Here is a 25,962-nt window from a genome sequence, read left to right as displayed (position 1 = left end):
CGAACTCGTCCAGGATTTGATTGGCACAATTGTTCTGACCAAATTTCATGAAGATTGGACAATAAATGTGGCCTCTAGAGTGTTTACAAGGCGATGTGACGCTGCATGACGGACAAAAGGCGATCACAAAAGCTCACCATGAGCATTGTGCTCAGGTGAGCTAAAAACACACAGAAAGAGTCATCTGTGTGACAACATTGCCATCTTCAGAAGGTTTGGAAAATGGAATAACACCATTAGCTTAAATTTCACAGTTTATTAAATGCTTAATGCTATAATTCATACAAGAAAACAATATTGCAAGAAAAAAGGAATATGAATAACAAAATCTAGGACACTTAAATAAACTGGATAACTTTAAAAGGAGCGTATATCATTCTAGTGTGTATATAGTAGGAAATTGTTTTAATCGCTTTAATTGTCTTTTCAGTCTGAACAGTTCAATCCACCTTAAAGGTGAGAAAAAGTGTATATTTTTGTTATTTCATAATTACCCATTACAAGGTACCAAACCAAACAATCAGACGAATACATAATACTGGTACATTAATAATGTCAAATAAAGAGGCATATCGACAATAAGCACTGCATTATATTTTAATAAATAATATGATCTTTAAAATCTATATATTAAATGATTGTCTGACACATGTCTCGTATTTATGAAAGCTCCATTAACCATTTATTTGTTAAATGAAAACAGTTTTCTCCAGGGACACTTAGCGAGCACCCTTTGTATCATAGGTAAAATCAATATGAAAGAATGTACACGAAATAAATAAGCATGCAAACTCGCGATAAATGGACTAAATTGTGGTTAAATTGTTTTGATGCAACTTTTTTGGAGGTGTGAGTTAAATATATAATTTTTTATGTATTTCATCAACATATCATTTATGCCAGATACATATCTCCTTGAAAAGTGGAAATATTTATTGCTTAAATACATGTATACATTTAGTGGAAATACCATCAATATGCCTCTTAAAACAAGGAACAATACATGTTTGACATCTAATATGTGTAAATACTGCTTACAAATATCATATGTTTACGAATCTGTCAATTGTGACAGCTAACACATTACAACAATCCTGGGAGTATTTGCATTATCCTTAATTATTCCATAGTGAAAAATGCTTGCTCTCAATTAACATGTAAATTTTAAAATGTAAGAAACAAGACCCTTGAAAACAGGTGCCATATCAGTCATAAAGGGATGTTGTTTATTTTCTACTTACTTTCTACTTACATTCAGAAATGCATTTAGTAAATATGTAAGATAATTGATGTGAATTATTTCACTAAAGTTATAGTATAAATTGACACAATCTCAAGCAATGTACAATTTAATATAAAAACAAGGGACAAAATTGTCACAAAACCAGGTTTTCATTGTGAAAAAAAAATCTGATAAAGGGAGAAAACTCAAACTGAACTTTTGAAATGAACAAACAAAATTAACCCCCTTTGTAAGTTTGTTTTTTAAAAAAATCTATTTTTAGTCGTGGCGACCTTGACATTGGAGATATTGACAAGATTCTTTCGTGCGACACACCGTCCCATGATGGTGAACAAATGTGCCAAATGATTTTAAAATCTCACAATGAATGACATAGTTATGGCCTGGACAAGCTCATTTATGGCCATTTTTGACCTTTGAACTCAAAGTGTGACCTTGACCTTGGAGATATCGACGTAATTATTTCGCGCGACACACCGTCCAATGATGGTGAACAAATGTGCCAAATGATTTTAAAATCTGACAATGAACGACATAGTTATGGCTCGGACAAGCTCATTTATGGCCATTTTTGACCTTTGAACTCAAAGTGTGACCTTGACCTTGGAGATATCGACGTAATTATTTCGGGCGACACACCGTCCAATGATGGTGAACAAATGTGCCAAATGATTTTAAAATCTGACAATGAACGACATAGTTATGGCCCGGACAAGCTTGTTCCGCCAGCCTGCCAGCCAGCCAGCCAGCCCGCCAGCCAGCCAGCCAGCCAGCCCGCCCGCCCGCATTCGCCAATCTAATAACCAGTTTTTTCCTTCGGAAAACCTGGTTAAAAAAGCAGCAATGTACCTGTCTATCAAAACGTCTTAAGCACAGGGTTGAGTAACTAATTTAAAACAAGATTTATCAAATGCATAAAATATAATATGACAAAATAATGGTAATATGAAAAAATTAATTTTACACTTAAATTGTTGTGATAACGAACACATTGCTGACTAGTATGCTTCATAATACAAATTGTATCAAGTCCAATAATGAACAAAACACTTTTTTGAAAGTCCCCCCACCGCACCCCAACCTCTGAAAAAATGCTACAAAAGCTTATCGATAATTTACCCTGTATAATAAAAAGTTGTATTTGAAGACGCCCCCCCCCCCTCCAAACAAAAAAAAATTCTACCAAAAAATAAATCAATAATGTACCAAGGACCTACATTTATAAAAAAATTTTTACCACGAAGCATTTTTCCCCCTGCATTCAAAAAGTATTTACTTGACATTTAATATTTATAAACATAAACATTATACAAGCGTATAATAAAATACATATATGTGTTAAGCAACCATTCATTAAATTCTTTTTTTCTTTTCAGAAAATGTTATAGCATATCTATAATTGATTATGCCCCTTTTAATAGTCTGTAACAATCCAAAATGGAGTGTATGGGGATATTCTTTTTTAATGCTTTAATATGTTCAAACAACTACAAAGAGTAAATAAAAAGCAGAATAAGTAGCTATTTAAACAAGACATAGCAACAATAATTTTGAAATAACTAATAATAAATGCATTGTTAAAAATAAAGACATTTAAATGTGAAACTGAGGTGTGTGCGAAAATAACCACTGAATGGTTAACAAAGGTACCGGTAAACTAATACTAATATCAGTATTTTGGTAACAGTAATTACAAACGGTGATGGTAACTTAAGATACATACAATATCAAGCGACTTGGAATTATTGCTATTTAAGTTTTTTATTTCAGAGTTTGCAACAATGATACACAGTTTGGCTATGTATAACTCCTTTTTTATAGGTCAAGAAAATATCTAAAAATATCAATATTCTTAACTGCAATTGCCCATGAAAAAAATAGAATTTTGAAGAAATACACAAAAATACAAAAGCAGATAATAAATATGCAACAACAACATGTAATCAAAACGAAAATAAAATAAGAACAAAAGCAAATACAGTACATGTATAAAATTCCTCAACATATTGGTCATTTCATGTATAGTTCTTTTTACATTAAACTGTTTTGAACAAGTTAATATTGCAAAAGGATGTAATTATTTTGTAAGCAGAAAATAAAGGATATCCCATGGAAGATTGTACTTAAAATATTAAAACTTGAGACGATACCAAGCTCAGAATTTAATAAGATGCTTGGTAAGTCAACCCAGGCTGCCATCTATGTAAATATGATTCCATTTACACTGCTTTATACACTACATGACATGAGAATTTCTCTGCTTTAAATTATTTTAACAACATGTGAGGACTCTGAACAAGCATCCCCCCCCAAAAAAAAACAAACATCAACAACCATAGAACTTATCCTAGCTTTGGGAAGGGGTGCTTATAATGCATGCGAATACAGTATCATGCTAGATGAGGGATGACAATTTCCGCTTTTATGAAATTTTTATTTAAAGGAAGTCTCTTGTAAAGGCCTGCATTGAGCCCCATTTTCCGAGATTGAGGCTCCAATCATTCTAATCCTTCCATTCGTGTACGTCTATGGAAGTGACCAGAGATTGTCACAGTGGTTGACATGAACACTTCCCAGGGGCATAACATGAGGAATTTAGGATTTATAATAAAATTTGAACATGCACAACTACATATCATAAGGGACAATCCAATAAAGTTTGAATACACTTGAGTACATTGTCATAGAAGTTTGTAAATTTGACAGATAGACACCTGTGGAAAATTCAGTATACCCCCATTACTTTGACACAAGATGTATAATAAATTTGAAAGAAACAAAGATTTTAAACTTCTAATGTAAAAAGGCCTGTAGAATGTTCTATGCTGTGATCCAACAAAAACATTTTTTTTAATATTATTTTTTGCCTCAAGCCCCCCCCCCCCCCACCCCAAAAAAATTAACAGAATAATTTACAAACAATTATGTGTCTGGCCATAAAACAGGTTCCATCCCTTGCCCATATTCAGTACAGCTATCACGTATTAATAAAATCAATTCTACAACATATCTCACTCTATGTCTGATTCAAGTAGGACAGGTGTTATTTACTAACACAAGTATTTACAAGCCATACTGGTAAATCAGGAAAAGTGTGAATTAGATGACTGATGGCTGTGCAATGACTGCAGAACTATTAAAAACATCGAAAATCCATCTAAACAACCAAACAAACAATAGTCAAATAAAATATGACAGAGTTCACTATGGAATATTTATAAATATCAGTACCTAATACTATTTGAATGGCATCTTAAGTTTCAATATCAATGTAGCCTAGAACCCAAAAGAATAGACATAATGTATGAGCTTGTCCTTATTGCTCAAACCTTTAATGAATAACAAGCAAATTTGTTGAATTGATATCCCCCAGCAAATACATTGTTTATGAATATACAGTATAATCCAAAAAAAGTATTCATCATAGGGTAATTGTTAATGTGCATTGCATTTCTCATCTCATTGATATCTATACACCCATGAAGTTTCATGTTGAAACGTTGTGGTGAATCTGAGATATAGCCCTGAAAAGCTACATCATACAAGAACAACAAATGGCAATAACTCTTATTTAAGAAAGTGTAGGGTAATTGTTATTGGGAATGGCACTTTTTCACATTAATTTATACACACCCACGAAGTTTAATGGTGGAATATTGAATCATATCAGAGACAAAGCCCTGAAAAGATACATCATAAAAAACAAAGAGCAATTAATTTTATTTAAAAAGTGTAGGGTTATGGTTCTTGTGCATGACACTTCTCCTGATTGATATCTATACACCAATGAAGTTTCATGTTGATATCTTATACAGTTTCTGAGATATAGCCCTGAAAAGTTTTGTGACAGACGGACAGACAACACCAATTATAATTTTCTATATCCATCTGCCTTTTGCGTGGGATAATTAAAATAATGCCTTTTAAGGTAACGTGTCAATAAAAAATAATAAAACCTGGCTTGTTTGAAAATATGCTAATTGCATGAAAAACCTACGTCTTATTGAAACACTCTGTAGTCCATGTCCTTGATAGAGTCAGTACTTGATGTCATACGGGGAGATCTAAAGAATGCTCCCACAGTGAGGATCAAACATGTGACCTCTCCGTCTCCAGGCGGACACCATACGCCAAGGTAACTGTACACTATTCATATAAATATGGCAGTGCTATGAAACAAACTAAATGCATATTCTATAATGCTATAACTAATAACAGTTTAATTAGTAATGATAAACATCATTAGAGTAAAGGAATGGAGAGGTAAGTGGAAAGAGGAGGTACATCCATAGCAGTAGCCCAGCTACAAAAGCGGCCATGATTTTTCTTCTTATTCTCTTGTCTTCGTATGCAAAGACCTCGTTAAAGGCCGGAAAACCCATGTGATTGCAGAATGCATGGGCGAGTATCGGAGCTATCAGATGACCTGCAAATGTAACAAGAGGACACTTTATTAATTAGAACCTTGCATTTTAATGAAGTTGGTTGAAAGCAGACCCTTAAGGACCCTATGCATACAGATGTGTCGATGAATAACAGTAATGTTCTAGTGGTGTACTTTGAATAGTGAACTAAAAAAGGATATATGTGTCTTGTTCTGAGAGAACTGGGCATTATGCATGTGCGTTAAGTGTCATTCCAGATTAGCCTGTGCAGTTCGCAAAGGCTAATCAGGGATGACACTTTCCGCTTTTATGGTATTTTTAGTTTCAAGGAAGTTCCTCCTTGCCGAAAATCAAGTTTAGGCGGACAGTGTCGTCCCTGATTAGCCTGTGCGGACTGCACAGGCTAATCTGGGACAACACTTTACGCACATGCATTAAGCCCAATTTTCTCAGAACAAGACACATATTAGCCTCATCATGCAAAAAAATAGTCATAAGAAATATGCACCCATTGTAGCTCAAGACCAGAATGTGCATTTGGGCAGTCTGGTCATTATAAAGACTTGCAAGGTTTCCTGGTCTGGTTGGGAGACAGGGTGGCTTCTGACCAGACTGCCCCAAACGGCAGGCTGTTGTGGAGCTATGCTTGCCGCCTATCAAACAGGACCCACTTTAGCATGACATGGAACATACCTGGGGTCACTGTTGTTGCTTAACAATACTTAAATCACAGTTTAAAAACACAACAGTTGAAGAATTGGTTGTGTAACTACCTATTGCCTATCCAATTCAGGAAAATAAATAAAACAGGAAATTGAATATACAACTTGATTGAATCTGGGATCACAACCTTGGAACAGTGAAAGCATACCTGTTCTTATGAAGAGAAATGCTGAGTATGCCCCAAACACTGTAGTGTAAGCCATCTGAAACACTGAAACAAATCAGGAAGCTTTTTTATACATGAAGTAATATATAACAATGGAAAATCTGAACTTTATTCCATGTCTTTACTCTGTGAGAAAGTAAAACAAAAACATGCATCCAATGGCTGAAACACCAACCCCCCCCCCCCCCTCCCTTTACTTGAGGTCATGCACCATCATATCGTAACAGTCACAGTCGTCTTTTATTAACCCTTTTCCACTTAGATATATATATTGACGCATTTGTAGTCCCTTAGACAGTTAAATTTAATTAAAGACCTTTTTTATTAGATTAAAGTTTTGAAGGCATCATTTATAATCCTTTGATACTGATGATTAGCAAACAGCATACAACCTGAACAGACAGCGAGTTACTTGCAGGATTGTCTGGTTTTATGCTGTTTGCACATAGCCATTTTCACTTTGCTTCTGAGTGGGAATGGGATTACACCACCACATTGTAAACCTACCTGGAGTTACTATGAATCAATGGTCTGAATGAATGTATATCTAAAGTAGTCATTGTCTGGTGGAATGCAAAACTAAGGTAGTCAAGGCCTGCTGGGATGTATCACTCTGGTGACTATTTTGAGGCACTCTGCATTCTAAGCTGCTACCCCCCAGGTGCTTTGCCTATCCAAAACCCTCATATTTTCAATTTGTTATACACAATAACTTTTAAACTTATATATTATATATAAATATATAACCTTTTTGTTTGTTTTGTTATTGTGTATGACAAATGGGCAGTTTTGAGGGTTGTGGGAGGGGGTTGCAGCTGGGAGGGAGAGGGGTAGCAGCAGGTTGGGGGGGGGGGGGGGGGTAGCGACTAATGCTGAGTGCCTGTGATTTATTTAAACCCTCATAAATTAGTAATCGCTGGTTTACCAATTTCATCAGATTTTTAAACTTAAAATGACAATCTGAATCCCAACCAATTTTGAGCAGTATGATGATTACATTTCTTTAAATGGTCTCATTGTTGATTGGGTAAATCAGTTTTCCTTGTACTAAAAGCATTCTTAAATTGGCCCTTCCAATACATGATACCATTAATGTAAGATAAGCTAGAAAGCCTTGATTTAGACTCATATAGACAGGGATTGTAATGATAAAAAGCTGATATCACTAAAGCTATTGCACAAAAACATTAAGTTCTTACGGTGATATCACTAAAGCTATTGCACAAAAACATTAAGTTCTTACGGTGATATCACCAAAGCTATTGCACAAAAATATTCAGTTCTTACGGTGATATTACTAAAGCTATTGCACAAAAACATTAAGTTCTTACGGTGATATCACTAAAGCTATAGCACAAAAACATTAAGTTCTTACGGGACTTCTTGAGTGCATCTTTTACTTCCTCGTTCTGATGGGTCACTCTCTCTATCAGGTGGTGAAGGTGGGCTGCAACAACATATACAGAAAATGAAGTTATTCAGTCATTAAAAAACAAAAACAATATGCCAGCCTTGATTTCTCAAATATTCAATGTGAGTTTAAATATGATCAGTGGCTGTTCGACTAGCGCAGGGGTTGGAACTCTCGCTTCTCACCTAGTCAAGCTAAAAAGGTATGTGACTTCTATCAACATTTGTTTGTCGTACTTTTAGTTCTGTCCCAATCTATATAATACCATCAAAACAACTGTTTGTCTTACTTTTAGTTCTGTCCCAAACTATATAATACCATCAATACAACTAACTATAAAAGACAATAGAATATAAATGCAAATTTAATCCAATTTAAGGCAGACTACTTAACTGAAATACTCCTACTCTTAATTAATTGTTTCATAAATTTAATGAATTTCATCCTTTTATAAATCTCTAGATATAACCTAAAATAACTCACCGACTCCAAAGAACAGCGGACACAAGATGATCGACCAGCCTTCTCCGAACTGCGGGACTAGAAACGGCAACATGCAGGCACGGAAAATAAACTCCTCTGAGATTGGGGCCTGAAATATTGGAAAGATCCTGAACACATGTGTAAAGTTTTATTTCAATGTCTGAAGTAAATATAGAGATACATGGAAGTTGCGCGACAACATGATCGTGACCCTGGTAACAAGGGCAGATTACTCACGGCAACGTGATTTCGCAGCCAGATGTAGTTTTTACTGCTCTTGATCCAGTACTGTGGTTCTGTAATGGAAAATATGGTCTTTCACAATTTGATTCACTGTTATGAAAACAGAGGTTCACAAAAAAGATTATATTCCATACCTTTTTGTAGTACTGGAGGTTGCTTTTTTTTGCAAGGTCCCTTTGGATTGGGACAAATCGTGGTGTTTTGACGACAATTAAGAAATTAGTGTTGTTGTTGTTTTGCTAACAAATGCTTCAAAATTGAGAATAAAAGTGTTTCAATATTATATATACTGAGGTGTAACTTGTTGAGCTGGATGGGAGATTAACTAAAAGTTTGAAATTAACAAAAATAATATATTTTTGTAAACCTTCAACTGGGAATTCTTAGGTCCTTACCTATTTAGGAAAAATATATACTTCCATACAGAATGGGGTCGAATACCGGCCCGATTTTGAAAGAAACAAGAGATGTGTTCGTCAGAAACACAATGCCCCCTATTGCCCGGCTTTGATTTTTTTTTTTTTTACCTTTGACCTTGAAGGATGACCTAAACCTTGAACTTCCACCACTCAAAATGTGCAGCTTCATGACAATGCCGCTTTGAAAAAAAACAATTTTTTTTTTTTTTTACCTTTGACCTTGAAGGATGACCTTGACCTTGAACTTCAACCATTTCGAAATGTGCAGCTTCATGAGAATGCCGCTTTGAATTTTTTTTTTGACCTTTGACCTTGAAGGATGACCTTGACCTTGAACTTCAAAATGTGCAGCTTCATGAGATACACATGCATGCAAAATATCAAGTTGCTATCTTCAGTATTGAAAAAGTTATGGCCAATGTTAAAGTTTTCGGATGGACAGATGCCATATATTTGACATTTGACCTTGAAGGATGACCTTGACCTTCACCTTTCACCACTCAAAATGTTCAGCTCCATGAGATACACATGCATGCCAAATACCAAGTTGCTATCTTCAATAGTAAAAAAGTTATGGCCAGTGTTAAAGTTTTTTCCGGACGGACGGCCATACTGACATACACACATACTGACATACACACATACTGACATATACACACATACTGACATACACACATACACATACTGACATACTGACTGACGGACAGTTCAACTGCTATATGCCACCCTACCCGGGGCATAAAAAACACACTGGTTTGTAACTGGTATGTTATGAGCCACACTAAAAGCTGGGCTTTAATAAAATGTGTTTTTCTCCTATAATAAGTGTAAAGTGGGTTAATGTGAATGTTATTATCATGAAAAACTAGTAGTGCACAATGAAAATCGGTAAGGAATTTGTTTTCTGATATATAATTGTCCAGGATAAAACATTGACAAGTAACTCCTCTATAATTTTCTTACCAGTATTGTTATAACTTACTAAAATACAAATCTTAACTTGAGGATCATATTTCATGAAGCATATAATGGTTATGTTTGAACATGATAGTGCTCTGCTCAATATGGAAGTGGAAGGGAAATATAGTTTTTCTTACATTACAATATCTTGAATACATGAATCTGATTAATAGGGTGAGTTATTAATACGGGTATAGTTACCCCTTAGTCTTGCTGTGAAACAGTAAGTTTGATTGAATAAAAACAGCAATTAATCATTTTTTCTTACAGAAATACTGAAATATATAATATTTTTAACCCCTATATATAAAAATGAAATCGTTTGCAAGATTGACATTTGAAAAATTACAGCTGAAGAAGTAACAACCTGAAAATGATAACAATTGGGGTGGTAAAAACGTAAAAATGATAACATCTTAGTTTATAACATAAATCATGGTAGGATCCACCTGCATGAAAATTCGTTTTTAAGACAAAAAATACACTTGCAAATGTCCCCGAAATTCTCAGTATAAATGCAGAAGGTGTATGGTACAAAATAGTTCCTTACCCAGGTACAGTCGGAACACCCCATCCATGTAATGCAAGAACAGTGGCCCCATGAACAGCACCTGTTAGGTATGGACAACTAGGTTAACAGGCATCATATAACTTAAATCAGAAATAAATCCAGTATTTAAAGAAAGCCAATAGATAAATTAAAAATATATATATATATAAATTATACATTATTTAAATGGCATGTTAGTAATATAAATATGCAGATTTTATGAAACACTGATTTAATACTACCTATTTTACTTTAAAATCACTAAAACTTACAAGAAACAACTACTTGCTTTCATATAAAATTTGATTAATTTATAACCCTGAAAATAAAGGTATCCAATTTAATGTATGGAATGAACAAAAAAAGAAAAACAAATATGGGTAACATTCATTTACAATGTACCATCCTGAAATTTATAAGTTTTTTTTTAATTAGTTTTAAACCATATATTTCTGTGTTATTCACTGTTAGCCAAAGGCTTACTGCTCAAGACACTCTTGATTCTGTTTTCTGAGAATAACTAGTTATTGATGTCACCCTACAGAACCAAATATACCAAATAAACACACTTTACCACTGCAACCTTATTATAATTGTGTCTTAATATCTTATGTTTGTTACACTAAATAATGGCTAAGACACCCAGTAAATGAGTAATATAATCTGACCAAATGCTTCCAATTGTAGAAATGTATACTACATGTATATTCTTATCATGTAACATGAGTGAATTTGTTAACTCACCATGGTCAGTACCAAGGGTAAAACTAAGGCTGTTATCAGACCTGATAGACGTATACCAATCCATTCTAACACAGTATGGGCCTGAAATACACATTACACTGTGTTTGAGTGCTACAAATGACATTCCACAATAAGTTGTGGCAGAGATACGTCAAATATAAAGAAACATAAGCCAGAAAATGTTTGTACATGTTGATCTCCAGGACCATTATAATGTAAATGTAGAATTGTGAAAACAAAAACCATATATGAGATTTCTAAGACCTTAGTGGTGTTGTCTTATATTTCCTATGGGCAGCTAATAACTATTGCTTGTGTGTTGACAAAAATAATGATGCTGGTGCTGGCGGTATCTGGTATTTCTCATGGTAATAATTGCCTGTGAGATGTCTATGCTTAATAGAAAACTATGATGATGATGATGGTGATATGGTCTCAATTTTGAGTGAATAAATTATACTGTATACTTGTGTGTAAGAAAAGCATGTAAGTCAAGGTTTTAACTTTGAATTAACTAAATTAATAATGATTTTGATGCTAGTGTCTTCTTTTCCACACAGAAATAAATAAAAATAAACAAGGGTTGTTTGTAAAACATGCATGCCCCCCCATATGAGCTGTCAGTTGTAGTGGCAGCCATTGTGTGATTACGTTTTTTGTCACTGTGACCTTGACCTTTGACCTAGTGACCTGAAAATCAATAGGGGTCATCTGCCAGTCATGATCAATGTACCTATGAAGTTTCAAGACCCCACGACACCAGTACATAATATAATCTGCAAATGTGGTCCTTAACTGCATCCAAGAACGAGTCACTGTGACCTTGACCTTTGACCTAGTGACCTCAAAATCAATAGTGGTCATCTGCCAGTCATGATCAATGTACCTATGAAGTTTCATGATCCTAGGCATAAGCGTTCTTGAGTTATCATCTACAAACCATTCGGGGGACGGACCGACGGATGGACTGATGGACGCACGGACTGACCGACCGACATGTGCAAAACAATATACCCCTCTTCTTCGAAGGGGGGAATAAAAATTGCCTGTGGTTAGACCAATTTGTCCCATAACAATGATGATGACTGTTATCATTATATTTCTCAGTATTTTACAGCTAATTTAAATTCTAATCACACTAAGGTGGACTACAAATTAAGCATTAAAGCATTTTTATATGAATTATGATTGATTTTCTCGGATTCAGTGTCTTTTGTAATATTAGCATCAAATTTGTAATTAAAAATATAAAAAAGTATGCACAAATTAAATCAATGTGATCATTAATAATATTAAACTGAATTTTTACATGTCTTAACCTAAAATAGTCTGAAATATTGTGATTTAGACGCTTTATCTTCAGTAAAATAAATGTAGATTTGAAAATCCTGCACATGAATTGTAACTACGCGTTAATATTATGTTATACATGGTAACCATTATCATAAATCTCACAGGGATATCTTATGTTATACATGGTGACCATTATCATAAATCTCACAGAGATATCTTATGTTATACTTGGTAAGCATTATCATAAATTATGTATATATACATGTATTTTGGAATATTGAGCTGATTGTAATAACATTTTATTTCTTGTTATAATGAATGCATATCAACAATAATATTATCACATAGAAACCCTACTTTCAAGTTATTTATAATAGGACAATTCATTAAGTAACAGGATAGAACCAAATCAATTAATTAGTAAATGTATCTCTTGATGGTTCTTACCTCAGGACTTGTGGATGGCGAACCAAAGAACCACACAATGGGAATAGCTAACACACAAACGGCTGTAACACTAATGAATCTTAGTCGTATAACATCCGGATGGTCACTGAAGCAAAGAAAGACATACAGAATAGTGATAATACATGTACAAGATACACCATTTTCTCTGAGAATCTAGGGGGTCCTTACAACTTTTTTAGAGTGCCTGGACTTGGTGGCTCTGGGCAACAAATTGACATTGGACTGGAATTGTCCACTTTCTTATCAAACTTTGAATAGCCGATGGCTGATATATAGAACATCTGGTTCCCATTTTATCTCCAATAACTGCAATAACTCTAAGTTTACGGAATCTCTAAATTTTCGTACAACCCTGTTTTTAGCCTTAATAATTATTTTTTGTGACTCCATATTTTTGGACATAAGTTGTTTTTTCCTAATGGCTATAATGAATGACTCTTAATTTTCTGACAGTGTATGTTACAATGCTATTTCACCAGAATTCTGCCCCATTGCACTTTCATGTATCTGGTGACACTTCAATCATGGGATTTACAATAGGATTAAGGTAATAAAACCTGGCAGAAGAATGCCTTTAGGAAATGGACCATAACATTTGCGTTATTGGGTAAATAACTATGTATACAGATAATAGACAATAGTTACACCTGACAACTTAAAGTAAAACATATAAATAAGTAATGGATAATATACCAAAAGTCATGGGATTTTACAAGCATATCACATCATTTGTTGACTCAATTAACGCTATACACATTACATACCTGTTACCGAGCATCAATGCAATATATTTTGGGTGTCTCTAAATTTAAGAACACCTGTATTGTAACAATATTTGTTTGTATCTAAATTTCAGGACACAAACAAATATTATTTTTAAAGTGTCCGAAAACTTAAGAGTTATAATTGCGGTTACATACATAGTCGATCAGTCAACCCCATGTGTTGTATGATTTTGAGGTACATGTATATTGCAGTATGTTTCTGTAACTCTGTTAGCACCATGCCACTAGATAATGCAGATGGTTGGAAATCAAGATTGCGCTAACTTAGCAGTGTTTCTTTTCACATTTGGGTTAGGGATAACTTAGGTGTCTGACCCTAAAGATGGGGAGTTTTCGGCAAAAAATGGAATTTCTTCTTAGATAAGATGATAGCATGTTTATATTTTCCTTTCTTATTCAACAGAAATAAAATCTTTGCTACAAAATCTAAAGTACCCGATAAGTTATATCAATATTTCGTACTTGAATCGGTTCAGATTGTCCAAGAGTAGGTCACGCGAGTTGTGTATCGTGTTATTGCTTAAAATATGGCCCAGCATTTGTAAAAATATTGCAAGATATGTACATTTCAAAAAGGAAATGCATTTCAGCATTTAATGAGCCTGAGGTCATGGAAATCGCTGCACAATTGATGAAATAATAGCTGTTCAAACTGATGTTCCTTATTGTTGGGTCATTTTGAGTTGAATATCTTGTTATGATAGTGAAATAGTTTTTTCAGAACTGTTGATTTTTTGTTATAATTTGAAATTTTTTTTCATTCAAAAATATGTTTTTACTAATTATCACAGCCACACGTTAACCATGTAGTGCCGGTGACATCTGGTGCCACGCCCCATGCAGATTTGGTACCCGGCTTGTGACACGGACATGCTGTCGGGTCATGCTGCATGATGTGGAGATGTGCGGCCAATTGGATGGAGCAGATGCCTGCTGGGAGCACTCTGGGATGACCATGCTCTCTTCCTTCCTGGTCCGCGGACGTGAGCAGACGTGTTTCCCGAGGTGAGTATTTCCAGGAGCATAAGTGTGAGCCCGTATGTATTAGCCTGTGTATATGAGCCTGTTGTGTAAGTATCAGCTTGTGACTGTGTGTGTTGCCCTGGAGGATTAGCCTGTGTGTGAGGTAGGTATTCCCAGGAGGATCAGTGGTTGTAGCTGACGATAGCAGATGAGTGTTTCCCTCGAAGAGTGTACTGCCGAGGACGACGTCTGCCATCCTGACGAGTTTCCAGTCGATGCCCATGTGAGTACCCTAGCATAGTATCTTTGCTAGCGGTTGTGATAATTGTAGACGAACCCACTTTAGAGCAAACGACATTAACACCACAACCACCTGTGGTTGACACTTGCTATTAAACTAACTTCTTAATTAACACCTAACTGAGCACCTTTATACAATATGCACCTCCATTTAATAGGCGCCAAACATATTTTCTATTACGAAGATGTGCTGTATCTGAAAAGAAGAGAACAAGAAGTTGGCTATAACTTAATTGTAACCGATTTCGCCGTATACCGATACTTCCACATTTAATTGATAATACTTACCGGTTTTTCTGTTTGTTGTTATTTTTCCAAACGTACAAACTACCGACATACATGAATGACATAACGAAACATATCAATACTGATTGATAACTCTCAATTTGACTGTACAAGACTGACATTTTCTTTAATTAGTCAGTGCAAAAAAAAGCATTTATCATTACGAACCGCGCGACTTTGACAATCTATTATTATTACAATAGTCGAAAAACAACAACAACAACAAGGTATTTATGATTTCTTCAACTCTTATTTGATAGCGTCTTTTCCCCAACAAAAACAAACGAATTGTACTTTATCCGTCATAATTTATGTTTATTCTTATGTCATGTTCCTGAATTTTGAAGTAAACATTATTTCAACAGTTATCTTATGTGTCGGCCCTCTGATTCGGATGTTTTATTCGGACGAAATAGTCGTTAACATATGCTATTTTTCAGAATGCCATGTTGGTATTATGAAAAGAAAGAGATAAAGAATTCGCCTTCATATCGTGATGGCATTGATTCTACAACAGAAAACCGATACAGAAGAGAAGGGGCTAGATTTATAGTTGATGCTGGTACAAAGTTAAAGTTGTATCCTTTGATGGGCTTTTAATTATCCCCGTGATAACACAAGATTAGTTTACCTCCTAACCTAATTTTTATGGAAAACCATACCCTGAATGATGCAAAATGCAGCTTATTTGACTTATACATATATCTGTTTTAAATGCTGTTTGGAAAGTGTATTTCCATATTTTGTATAAAAAAAATGTTATGTGCTTGAATATTTTTTTAACAATTAGACTTAGAGGGAATAGCTATTTTGTATAGTTGAAAGTAAACATACACAACAAGCTATATACATTGGCCTTTTATGACTATTATAACATCATCTTCCAGTAGTAGCATAATGAAGATCTGAGTACTATATATGATGCTATTTCTCTCTAACCTTTCACTCAAAGTTAAGACTTATTTGAATCGTGTCTTGTTTAAGTTTTATTTTATTGTGCCTTGAAAAGTAAAAAATATGTTGCTCTGGTTGTCACACAACTAATGGGTTGTTGAACAGTTACCCTTTATAACTATAAAAGTAATTATATATACAAATTAAAATGACTGTTACACATTACTGACCACTTAGTGTACAATCAACATTATAAAATGATGTAATGTAATTACTTCTTTGCAGTCTTTGCTTATGTCGAAAAATATGAGAGTTGGAACAGAAATTTAAAGTAGCTGACATTAATTGGTCATTTGGTTTATTAAATAAAACAATGGTCAATAATTTGAGTCAATTATGGAAACCGATGTATACTTCCCCATGATACCACTTATTACCAGAATATTTATTGTTAATAATGAGAATATCAGTGATAACCTATTTGTTTTTGCTTGATGTAAAACAGCATAGCGAGTTGGCCCACTCTGCCTTTAATTATAATGCCCAGAATGATCATTATACAGAAATGATAATAAATTCAATAAACAGAACAACACTATGTTTTAGCAATGTTTTGCTTTATAACCTTAACTCGATGTCAGACGATATGATACTTGTGCAACAGGGGTGGTGTACTTCCATAGATTTTATATGTTTCATTCCTTCAAAGACTTTCCGAGATACGTAAGTTGATACAATAGTTTAACATTTTTTTTTTTTTGTAAATGGTTTTAAGAGGTATTTATACCTATTTTTTGTTGTAATGGTTTTAACATTTAACTTTAAACCGTTATAAATGCTTTAGCAGTATTATCATTAACAGTTTTGAAATTTATATCCTTAAATTATATCATATGTAATTTATGGAAAAACTTAACAAAAGCTACTTTGAGTAACCTAGTATTTTATTGTTTGGAACACTCAGTGCTCCAGCTAGGCCTAAATCGAAGGGCGCCGCGCCCTGCCCTCCCGAACCTCCGCCCTGCTCCCCCCCCCCCCCCGAACCCCCGCCCTGCCCCCCCCCCTCTCAAAAAAAAATAAAATTTTTTTTTTTTTTTTTTTTTTTTACATATGATAATTCATAAACCTCTTATTTCATTGTCATTATTTTAATCCTCATTGTAGACATTATATTTGAATAGTTTAATAATAATGGGAATAATACAATTATTTATAACATATAAATTAAAATGCAATAGGAAGCATTCCAGAAACACCCGCGCGCTCGAACGTGCCCTTTTCACAAAATACTGCGCGTAGAAAGTGCCCTTTTGACAATATACTGCGCGTCGAAAGTGCCCTTTTGACAAAAAAGCCCCCCTGCCCTTTTCAAATCCTAGCTGGAGCACTGACACTATTAAATATATGTGGTACAAACTTTATTTGAACACTTGATTGAAATATAATTATGGAAACAATCACAATCTATATATATGTTAGTATTAATACTAAACAACTCTGTAAAACCTATTTTGCTTTTTTAATAAATGTCTGTTGCTTGAAGCAAGAATGCATCATATGTTTTTACAGGTTACAGCTTCATGCTGTCTGTTCCTAGCAGGAAAGGTAGAAGAGACACCAAAAAAGTGCAAAGACATTATTAAAATATCACAAACAATTCTAAACCCCAAACAGTTTGCTCAGTTTGGAAGCGATCCAAGGGTATGTTCTTGTAAAATAAAAAATGCATGCTATTAATTTAGCAGTTAGCATGAGCTTCATACAGTTTTCAGGGTCGGAGAGCTAATTCCACATGTCACAATTTAGTTGCCAATTTAATCTCATTAAGTATTTTGCACTCATATAAACAAGTTTCTATTGGCTTCACAATATAACATTCATGTACACCTCTGACCAATAAAAAGGTAATAATCAATAATAAAAAAATAATGGACAATCACATGTTTTATGTTTTCATGCTTGATTGTGATTTTGATTATAATATAGTGGACACTTTTTGCGCAGCTTTTCAAACAATTAAATTTATTTGAATATAGTTATTCAGAAAAAGAAAATTCTGGAAACCTGGAAAAATCTGAGCATTTAAGCTAATTTAATTATCTCAGAGATCTCCTGATATTTTGTAGGAAGAGGTTATGACACTAGAGAGGATTCTCCTGCAGACAATCAAGTTTGACCTTCAGACTGAGCATCCCTATGCATACCTCCTCAAGTATGCCAAAATGATCAAAGGTATGTTAGAGAATAGAGAATAGCATTACATTTTTATGTTTAATTAACAGTTAACAATTTAAAGTCTTATATGCAATATTAAAATGTCTTGTAAAAAAATGTTTTATAGCAAGACATGATGAAAGATCTGAGTATGGAAATTTAAACTTTTTTCGTTTTTTCACTGGAGGGGTCTTCAGGTTTTCAGTCTGCCCGTCTGGAAAACTTTGATTAAATTTGAATTTCACTTATATGAGAGTTATACACAACCTCCTATTTTTCACTGGAGGTCAAAGGTTAGGGTTATTCTTTCTATCAATTGACAAATACTTAGAATTGTATTGATTTGAAAACTTCCGTCTAGCAAGATTAACATATTGGGCTTAAATATGAACGTCGCCTGTATAACCATCCTTCTCTCTGTTTTTCTGTCCATCAGTGGGCGAAAACTTGATATTGTTTTTATTATTATTGCCTCACTTAACCCTTTCCCCCATAAGAACCAAAGTGAAAATTGCTTTTGCAAACAGCATTAAACAAGATCAGCCTGCAAGTAACTCGTAGTCTGTTAAGGTTTTTATGCTGCTCATCAGTATAAAACTAAAGGTTGGAAATGAAGCCTTAAAGCTTGAATTTAGTAAGAAAGGTATTTAGTAACATTTTACTTTCTAAGGGGCTACAAATGCGTATACATACGTATCTCAGTGTTAAAGTGTTAATAACTATAATTACCAGCTGCATATACATGTAAGTGATATATTATTGTTGTACAGTTTTTCCACTTGCTAGCAGTCTTGTATAACATATAAAAATCTGATAATATTTTACAATCGCACTTTTGTGTTTTAAACTTGCAAATAATATTTTTGGTCAAACACAAATTTTAGTGGATTTCAATAGGTCAGCTTAACCATGAAATCAAATGTTTTATCAAGGAACATTTCATACATGTACAAAGTCTTTTAGCAGACATAAAAAATCCTTCAATGAAAGATCCAGTTAATATAACTGGTTTATGAATCCAAGAAATTGCATGTATATGAAATAAAACAAAGCCACAGTATTGTGTATCATTCTATCACTGATGTTGTATCTGCAGCTGAAAAGGAGAAGGTCCAAAAGCTGGTCCAGATGGCCTGGACCTTCATCAATGACAGGTAGGCTGTACTGAAATATCTATATGAGCCTTGCTCTGGGAATCTGGACTGAATACATTTGCGTCAAATGTTGTCCTAGATAAGCATGTGCAGTCTACACAGGCTAATGAGGGACAACATTTTCCGCCTACACTGGATTCGGTTAAGAAGTGACCTTCTTTAAACGAAAATTTAATTTCAAGTGGAATGTGTCATCCTTAATTAGCCTGTGCAGACTGCCCAGGCTAGTCTGGTATGACACTTTGCACTTATGCATGAAGCCCACTTTTCTCAAAACAAGGCTCATATAGGGAAATAGCAGCATTCTGTGTGCTGCTCCTCAACCCAATGAAATGCCTAGCCTTTAAACCCTTCATTATTAGTGTTAGGATACGAAATGACTTTGATTCAGCATTTTGTTAGAAAATGTCATAAGCTTGTTTTGGCTTTCCACTCTGCCCCTTTTTAGCAGCATCCTGTTTCTTGTGCAATCTTAGGTCTTTGCATAATGAATGGTGCAGACTGCAAAATGTTGTAGGGTTGAAGATACAGATGAGTTCACCTATTCATGCTGTCCCTTTTGACTTTAGACATTTTCATCAAACAGCACAAAAATCTATCATCCATCACATGCTGAACATTGTTTTTTATGTGATTTAACCATTAAAAATATTTTTATCTTGAATATGTTTAATATAGCATTTTGAGTATTTTCATTGGCTACTTTTTGTTTGACTGATAAATTGAATTACGTTATTTCAATGAAATGACATTGGGAGGTCTAGTCAAGTTACACGATGTAAACATCTTTCCTGCTTTATCACTACTATTACCTGATATTAATTTTCTATGCATATTATTTGATATAATATAGATCTGACACTAGTTGTAATTTAATACTATCATTTATTTATGTCGTCCAGGAAATTTGTAAGGAAGCTGGCCAGAATAATTTCATTCAAATATTTTTTGCATTTTTCAGCCTGTGTACGACACTGTGTCTGCAGTGGGAACCAGAGATCATCGCGACCTCTCTGATGTACCTCGGTACCCGGCTCAACAAGTTTGAGATCACAGACTGGGAGGGGAAGACAGCAGGGCTCAAGCAGCGCTGGTGGGAATCCCTCGTAACAGATCTCTCTGTCGACCTGATGGAAGGTGAGGACAGTTGTTTGTATGAATGGTTATGTTCAGTATGATACTAGATGTTTTTCTTCCAATGATTGAAAATATTTCAATGAAATATTAAATGGAAAGCTTCTTACATAGAAGATTAATTATTTTTTCTTTTGATTGTTAGTTATGGAACTATACAGAACATTATTCAAAACATGTTTAAGAAAAGTGTTTATTATCCCCGCCAAAAAAAAATTCGGAAGGGATATAGTAATTGGTCCTGTCCGTCCGGCCGAAACTTTGTCTGGAGCATAACTCCAAATCTATTCAATGGATTTACTTTAAACTTAGAATATAAACAGATGGCAACTAGGAAAAGTGCAGTGACCAAGAACCATAACTCTATCTACCTTAGTTTTTGAATTATCTCCCCTTTTATATAACTTTAAAGTCAATTTTTGTCCGGAGCATAACTCTAAATATACTAAAAGAGATTTACTTGAAACTTAAAATATAAACAGATGGCAACTAGGAGAAGAGCAGTGACCAAGAACCACAACTCTATCTACCTTAGTTTTTGAATTATCTCCCCTTTTATATAATTTTAAAGTAAATTTTTGTCCGGAGCATAACTCTAAATCTACTGAAGGGATTTACTTGAAACTTGAAATATAAACAGATGGCAAGTAGGAAAAGTGCAGTGACTAAGAACCATAACTCTGTCTACCTTAGTTTTTGAATTATCTCCTCTTTTATATAACTTTAAAGTAAATTTTTGTCCGGAGCATAACTCTAAATCTACTAAAGGGATTTACTTGAAACTTTAAATATAAACAGATGGCAACTAGGAGAAGTGCAGTGACCAAGAACCAAAACTCTATCTACCTTAGTTTTTGAATTATCTCCCCTTTTATATAATTTTAAAGTAAATTTTTGTCCGGAGCATAATGAATTATCTTCCTTTATTTGTTTTTATGCTCCCGGTAGGGTGGCATATAGCAGTTGAACTGTCTGTCAGTCAGTCCGTCCGTCCGAAAACTTTAATGGTCATACCTTTTTTCAATATTGAAGATAGCAACTTGATATTTGGCATGCATGTGTATCTCATGAAGCTGCACATTTTGAGTGGTGGAAGTTCAAGGTCAAGGTCATCCTTCAAGGTCAAAGGTCAAAAATAAATAAAAAATCTGTCTCTCCGTCCGAAAAAAACTTTAACATTGTCCATAACTTTTTCAATATTGAAGAAAGCAACTTGATATTTGGCATGCATGTGTATCTCATGAAGCTGCACATTTTGAGTGGTGGAAGTTCAAGGTCAAGAGCATCCTTCAAGGTCAAAGATCAAAACAAAAAAAACAATTTATTTTTTCAAAGCGGCGTTCTCATGAAGCTGCACATTTTGAGTGGTGGAAGTTCAAGGTCAAGGTCATCCTTCAAGGTCAAAGGTCAAAAAAATAATAATTTCAATGCGACGCAATAGGAGGCATTGTGTTTCTGACGAACACATCTCTTGTTACAAATATTATTCTACTCTCTAAAACAAATGTTGTCATACAAGCAAACACATTTCGGCGGTGATTCGGACAAGCTCTTGTTTAAGCTTGAATTCTTAAACTCTTAACAGTTATTGATATAAATGCTTATTTTTAAGTCAATTTAGCATACTACTAACTAGTTTTAATATCAATTAAAAAATAAAATGGAATAATTTGTTCCTTGGAAAAAGAGAGCTTTAAGTGTTGTCCCAGGTTAAACTGAGCAGGCCGCATGTTTTGCAAAAGACTTCTTTTTTTACTAAAAATACAATAAATGGGGAGATTGTCATCCCTGATAAGCCTACACGAATTGTACAGGCTAAATTGGGACAAAATTTTACTCACAAGAATAAAGCCTCTTTTTTCAAAGCGAACATCAATTAATGCATGATGTCTTCTATTCCAGATGTCTGCCACCAAGTGCTGGACCTATACTCGCCATCCAATCAGAGGTTAGCTGACCCTGGCGACTCCCCACCCCCTCCCCCACCCAATCAGAACGCCTCTCGCACACCAAACTCCCAGTCTGGGGAAAGGAAGAGGTCCCTGCAGGTACTGACTAGCTTGAAGTTTCAAACATTTGTTTATAGTTTTTAGCTAGGCTGTTTTCGGAGAAAACCCGAGGTGTTGTTATAGCCAGCTCGCCATCTGCTGTCTGCGTCGTGCTAAAACCTTAACATTTTGTTAAGGTTTTGAACATTGGCTCTAAAATCAAAGTTCTTCTATCTACAACTTTGAAACTTCACATGTAGCTGCATCTTGATGAGTTCTACACACCACACTCATGTTTGGGTCTCTAGGTCAAAGGTCAAGGTCACTGTGACCTCTAAAAAAAAAAAAAAAAAATTCTGACAAGCTTTCGCAGCAGAGCGTGGCACCACCTGTTATGCGATGCTCTTGTTTGCTCACCTGAGCACAACGTGCTCATGGTGAGTTTTTGTGATCGCCTTTTGTCCGTTGTGCGTTTTTGTTAACTCTCTAGAGGCCACATTTATTGTCCAATCTTCATGAAATTTGGTCAGAAAATTGATCTCAATGATATCTTGGATGAGTTCAAAAATGGTAACCTTTGCTTGAAAAACATGGCTGCCAAGGGGTGGGACATTTTTCCTTATATGGCTATATATGGCTTTGGTAAAATCTTGCTAACACTCTCGAGGCCACATTTATTGTCCGTTCTTCATGAAACTTGGTCAGAAGATTCATCCCAATGATATCTTGGATGAGTTTGAAAATAATGCCGGTTGGTTGAAAAACATTGTCACCAGGGGGCGGGGCATTTTTTCTTATATGGCTTTAGTAAAACCTTGTTAACACTCTAAGAGGTCAAATTTATTTTCCGATCATCATGAAAGTTGGTCAGAAGATTTGTCCCAATGATATCTTGGATGGGTTCGAAAATGGTTTTGATTGCTTTAAAAACATGGCCACCAGGGGCAGGGCATTTTTCCTTATATGGCTATATATGGCTAAAGTAAAACCTTGTTAACACTCTAGAGGCCATATTTATTGTCTAATCTTCATTGGTCAGAAGATTGGTCTCAGTGATATCTTGGATGAGTTCGAAAATAATTATGTTTGCTTGAAAAACATGGCTTCCAAGGGCGGGCATTTTTCCTTATATGGCTATAGTAAAATCTTGTTAACACTCTAGAGGCCACATTTATTTTCCGATCTTCATGAAACTTGGTCAGAAGATTTGTCCCAATAATATCTTGTTATCTCAGGTCAGCGACTTTGGGCCTTTCAGGCCCTCTTTTTTCAAGTTCTCACTAGTGTTTTTATACTATAAAATATCATGTTGTCCATATGGGGATAATTTACATAAAATCAAATTGTTTTTTGACTGACTGAATGAAGCTTTTCCTTAATCAAATATGTTTTCAAGTGATTTAACATTACCTTTCTACAACAAATACCACAAATACCATTTATCTTGTTTACAATTTTACTAATCGCAGCACACTTTAACCTCAATTTCCAGTCCACACCATCTGACCCAGTCACACCAGGGAACCAGTCTGTGAAGTCACTGAAGCATGAATCTGGCAAAAAACTAACTCCACAGAAGAGTGATAAGGGGAGAGAATCTACTAGAGGAATCACTCAGCCTCAGCAGTCAGATACCAGCGGAAAGGTAGTCTGCTAGTTTTATGTCAGATTTTCATTTAAGTTGCGGCATGAGATGTATTTATATTTTATCTGTCAGGATTTTTTACTTTAACATAATGTACATAAGTGAGAATCATGTATGGTATGAAAACTCACTGTAATGGGAAATAATTGCAAAACATTTTGATTAGTTGGAGGTAGAAAGTTGCTGTTTTTTATTCATATTAATTTGTCGTATATAATATCGAAAATAACTTAAATAAACTACATTTGATTTTGAAAATTATAAAAAATACATGAGTTGAGTTCCGACTGTGAATTACAAATATTTTACCCATTATTCAGTGTAAATTGATTTTTTGTACTCACAAACATGTATTTCTGCATGTTTCAGGCTGGTGGGTTAGGCCCAGACATGTACGGTAGCAACCCTTCCAACCCCCAGGCAGCCCCACCCACAAGCTACCCTCCCTCCCAGGGCAGCACAGACTACACCCAGTACAATCCTTACGTGGCCTCGACCCAGTTCCAGGCCTCCTTCATGTCAGGCGAGGGAGCCCAGAGCATACAGAACATCATGGGTGGCACCCAGACAGCCACATACGCCCAGGCGGTGTCCCAGAGCTATCCCACGGGCTACACCCAACCCCCGCCCCCTGTAGCACCTGGAGGTCCCCCGCCCTTAGCAGCCCAACAGTATGGGAACACCCAGTACCCGCCTGGATACAACCCAACTCAGTACCCTGCCAGCGCCATCGCCCCTGGGCCAGTCTCTAATTCAAACAGACAAGGACAAGGTTTCCAACAACAACAACAACAGTTGCAGCAGGCCAGTGCACAGCCTCAGCAGTTTCAAGGCACGACTTACTCCCAGTTTCCTGGTGGTTATCAGAACTATCAGCAGCCTACACCCAGCCCAGGGGGTCAGCAGCAGCAGTTTGGAGCCCAGGGGCAGTATAGCGCAGCACAGCAAGGGGCCAATGCTGCCCCACGCCACAGGTCCAACCAGAGGGGCCCGCAGCCTCGACCTTCCTCTGCCCTTGCAACTGTCAGAATCACTGGAAGGTGAAATACTGGGACTGGTTTTGGGTGAAATGTCAGTTCTTATAATCATGTTTCTGTGAAAATTGTTGACTGAATCCTGTGTTTGAAGAATGGGTCAATATCAGGTTATTTGGATAACTCGTAAATCTTATTGGTTTTTACGAAAAGTGAATAATTGTGTGCATGTATTTTGTATACACTGTAACACAAATTTTATATAAAAAATGTGTTCATAAAAAAAACTGATAAAGGCGTTTTTTGGTTTTCTTCAGAAGATTGGGTATGTATGTGTCTTACACATTGCCAATGTTTGAGAACTGGTAAAGTAAATGGCATAAATATGAACGAAAGACTGTCTTGGATTTGTTTTACCATACTGACAACCTGACCTGCATAATAGAAAAATGCCTTAAATGTGTTTTCCTGAAAGGCATTGTGATTGTCATTTAATAGATTATCTTTTAAAATTTCTGAATAAATAAATACAAAGCAA

At 35.2% G+C, this 25,962-nt stretch overlaps 2 protein-coding genes across 2 annotated transcripts; one reads left to right on the top strand and one right to left on the bottom strand.

Moving 5' to 3' along the window:
* Nucleotides 1-241: 241 nt before the first annotated feature.
* On the bottom strand, nt 242-15,614 carry LOC127871928 (CAAX prenyl protease 2-like). The gene is made up of 9 exons (XM_052415205.1): nt 15,425-15,614; nt 13,068-13,173; nt 11,328-11,408; nt 10,584-10,644; nt 8,649-8,707; nt 8,412-8,520; nt 7,893-7,964; nt 6,500-6,562; nt 242-5,669 (listed from the first exon to the last, which is right to left on the bottom strand). The coding sequence occupies exons 1-9, from the start codon at nt 15,541-15,543 to the stop codon at nt 5,467-5,469; spliced, it is 873 nt and encodes a 290-aa protein (XP_052271165.1). The 5' UTR covers nt 15,544-15,614; the 3' UTR covers nt 242-5,466.
* On the top strand, nt 15,546-25,962 carry LOC127871927 (cyclin-K-like). The gene is made up of 10 exons (XM_052415204.1): nt 15,546-15,648; nt 15,862-15,999; nt 16,957-17,038; nt 17,885-18,016; nt 18,442-18,547; nt 19,626-19,683; nt 20,645-20,820; nt 22,720-22,865; nt 24,298-24,450; nt 24,820-25,962. Exons 2-10 carry the CDS (start codon nt 15,863-15,865, stop codon nt 25,492-25,494), a joined length of 1,665 nt encoding a protein of 554 aa, XP_052271164.1. The 5' UTR covers nt 15,546-15,648; nt 15,862; the 3' UTR covers nt 25,495-25,962.

The sequence above is a fragment of the Dreissena polymorpha genome, chromosome 3 (genome assembly GCF_020536995.1).
Source record: "Dreissena polymorpha isolate Duluth1 chromosome 3, UMN_Dpol_1.0, whole genome shotgun sequence".
Lineage (NCBI taxonomy): Eukaryota > Metazoa > Mollusca > Bivalvia > Myida > Dreissenidae > Dreissena > Dreissena polymorpha.
Note: the sequence above shows the minus strand (reverse complement) of the source record. Positions and strands in the feature narration are given on the sequence as shown.

Coding starts and splice junctions, on each gene's coding strand:
- LOC127871928 (XM_052415205.1), bottom strand. CDS start 15,543: ATGTCAGTCTTGTACAGTCAAATTGAGAGTTATCAATCAGTATTGATA. Junction 8,521..8,648: donor GGCTGCGAAATCACGTTGCC/GTGAGTAATCTG, acceptor CCAATATTTCAG/GCCCCAATCTCAGAGGAGTT. Junction 7,965..8,411: donor TCCGCTGTTCTTTGGAGTCG/GTGAGTTATTTT, acceptor ATGTTGTTGCAG/CCCACCTTCACCACCTGATA.
- LOC127871927 (XM_052415204.1), top strand. CDS start 15,863: ATGCCATGTTGGTATTATGAAAAGAAAGAGATAAAGAATTCGCCTTCA. Junction 16,000..16,956: donor GCTGGTACAAAGTTAAAGTT/GTATCCTTTGAT, acceptor ACTCGATGTCAG/ACGATATGATACTTGTGCAA. Junction 20,821..22,719: donor CTCTGTCGACCTGATGGAAG/GTGAGGACAGTT, acceptor CTTCTATTCCAG/ATGTCTGCCACCAAGTGCTG.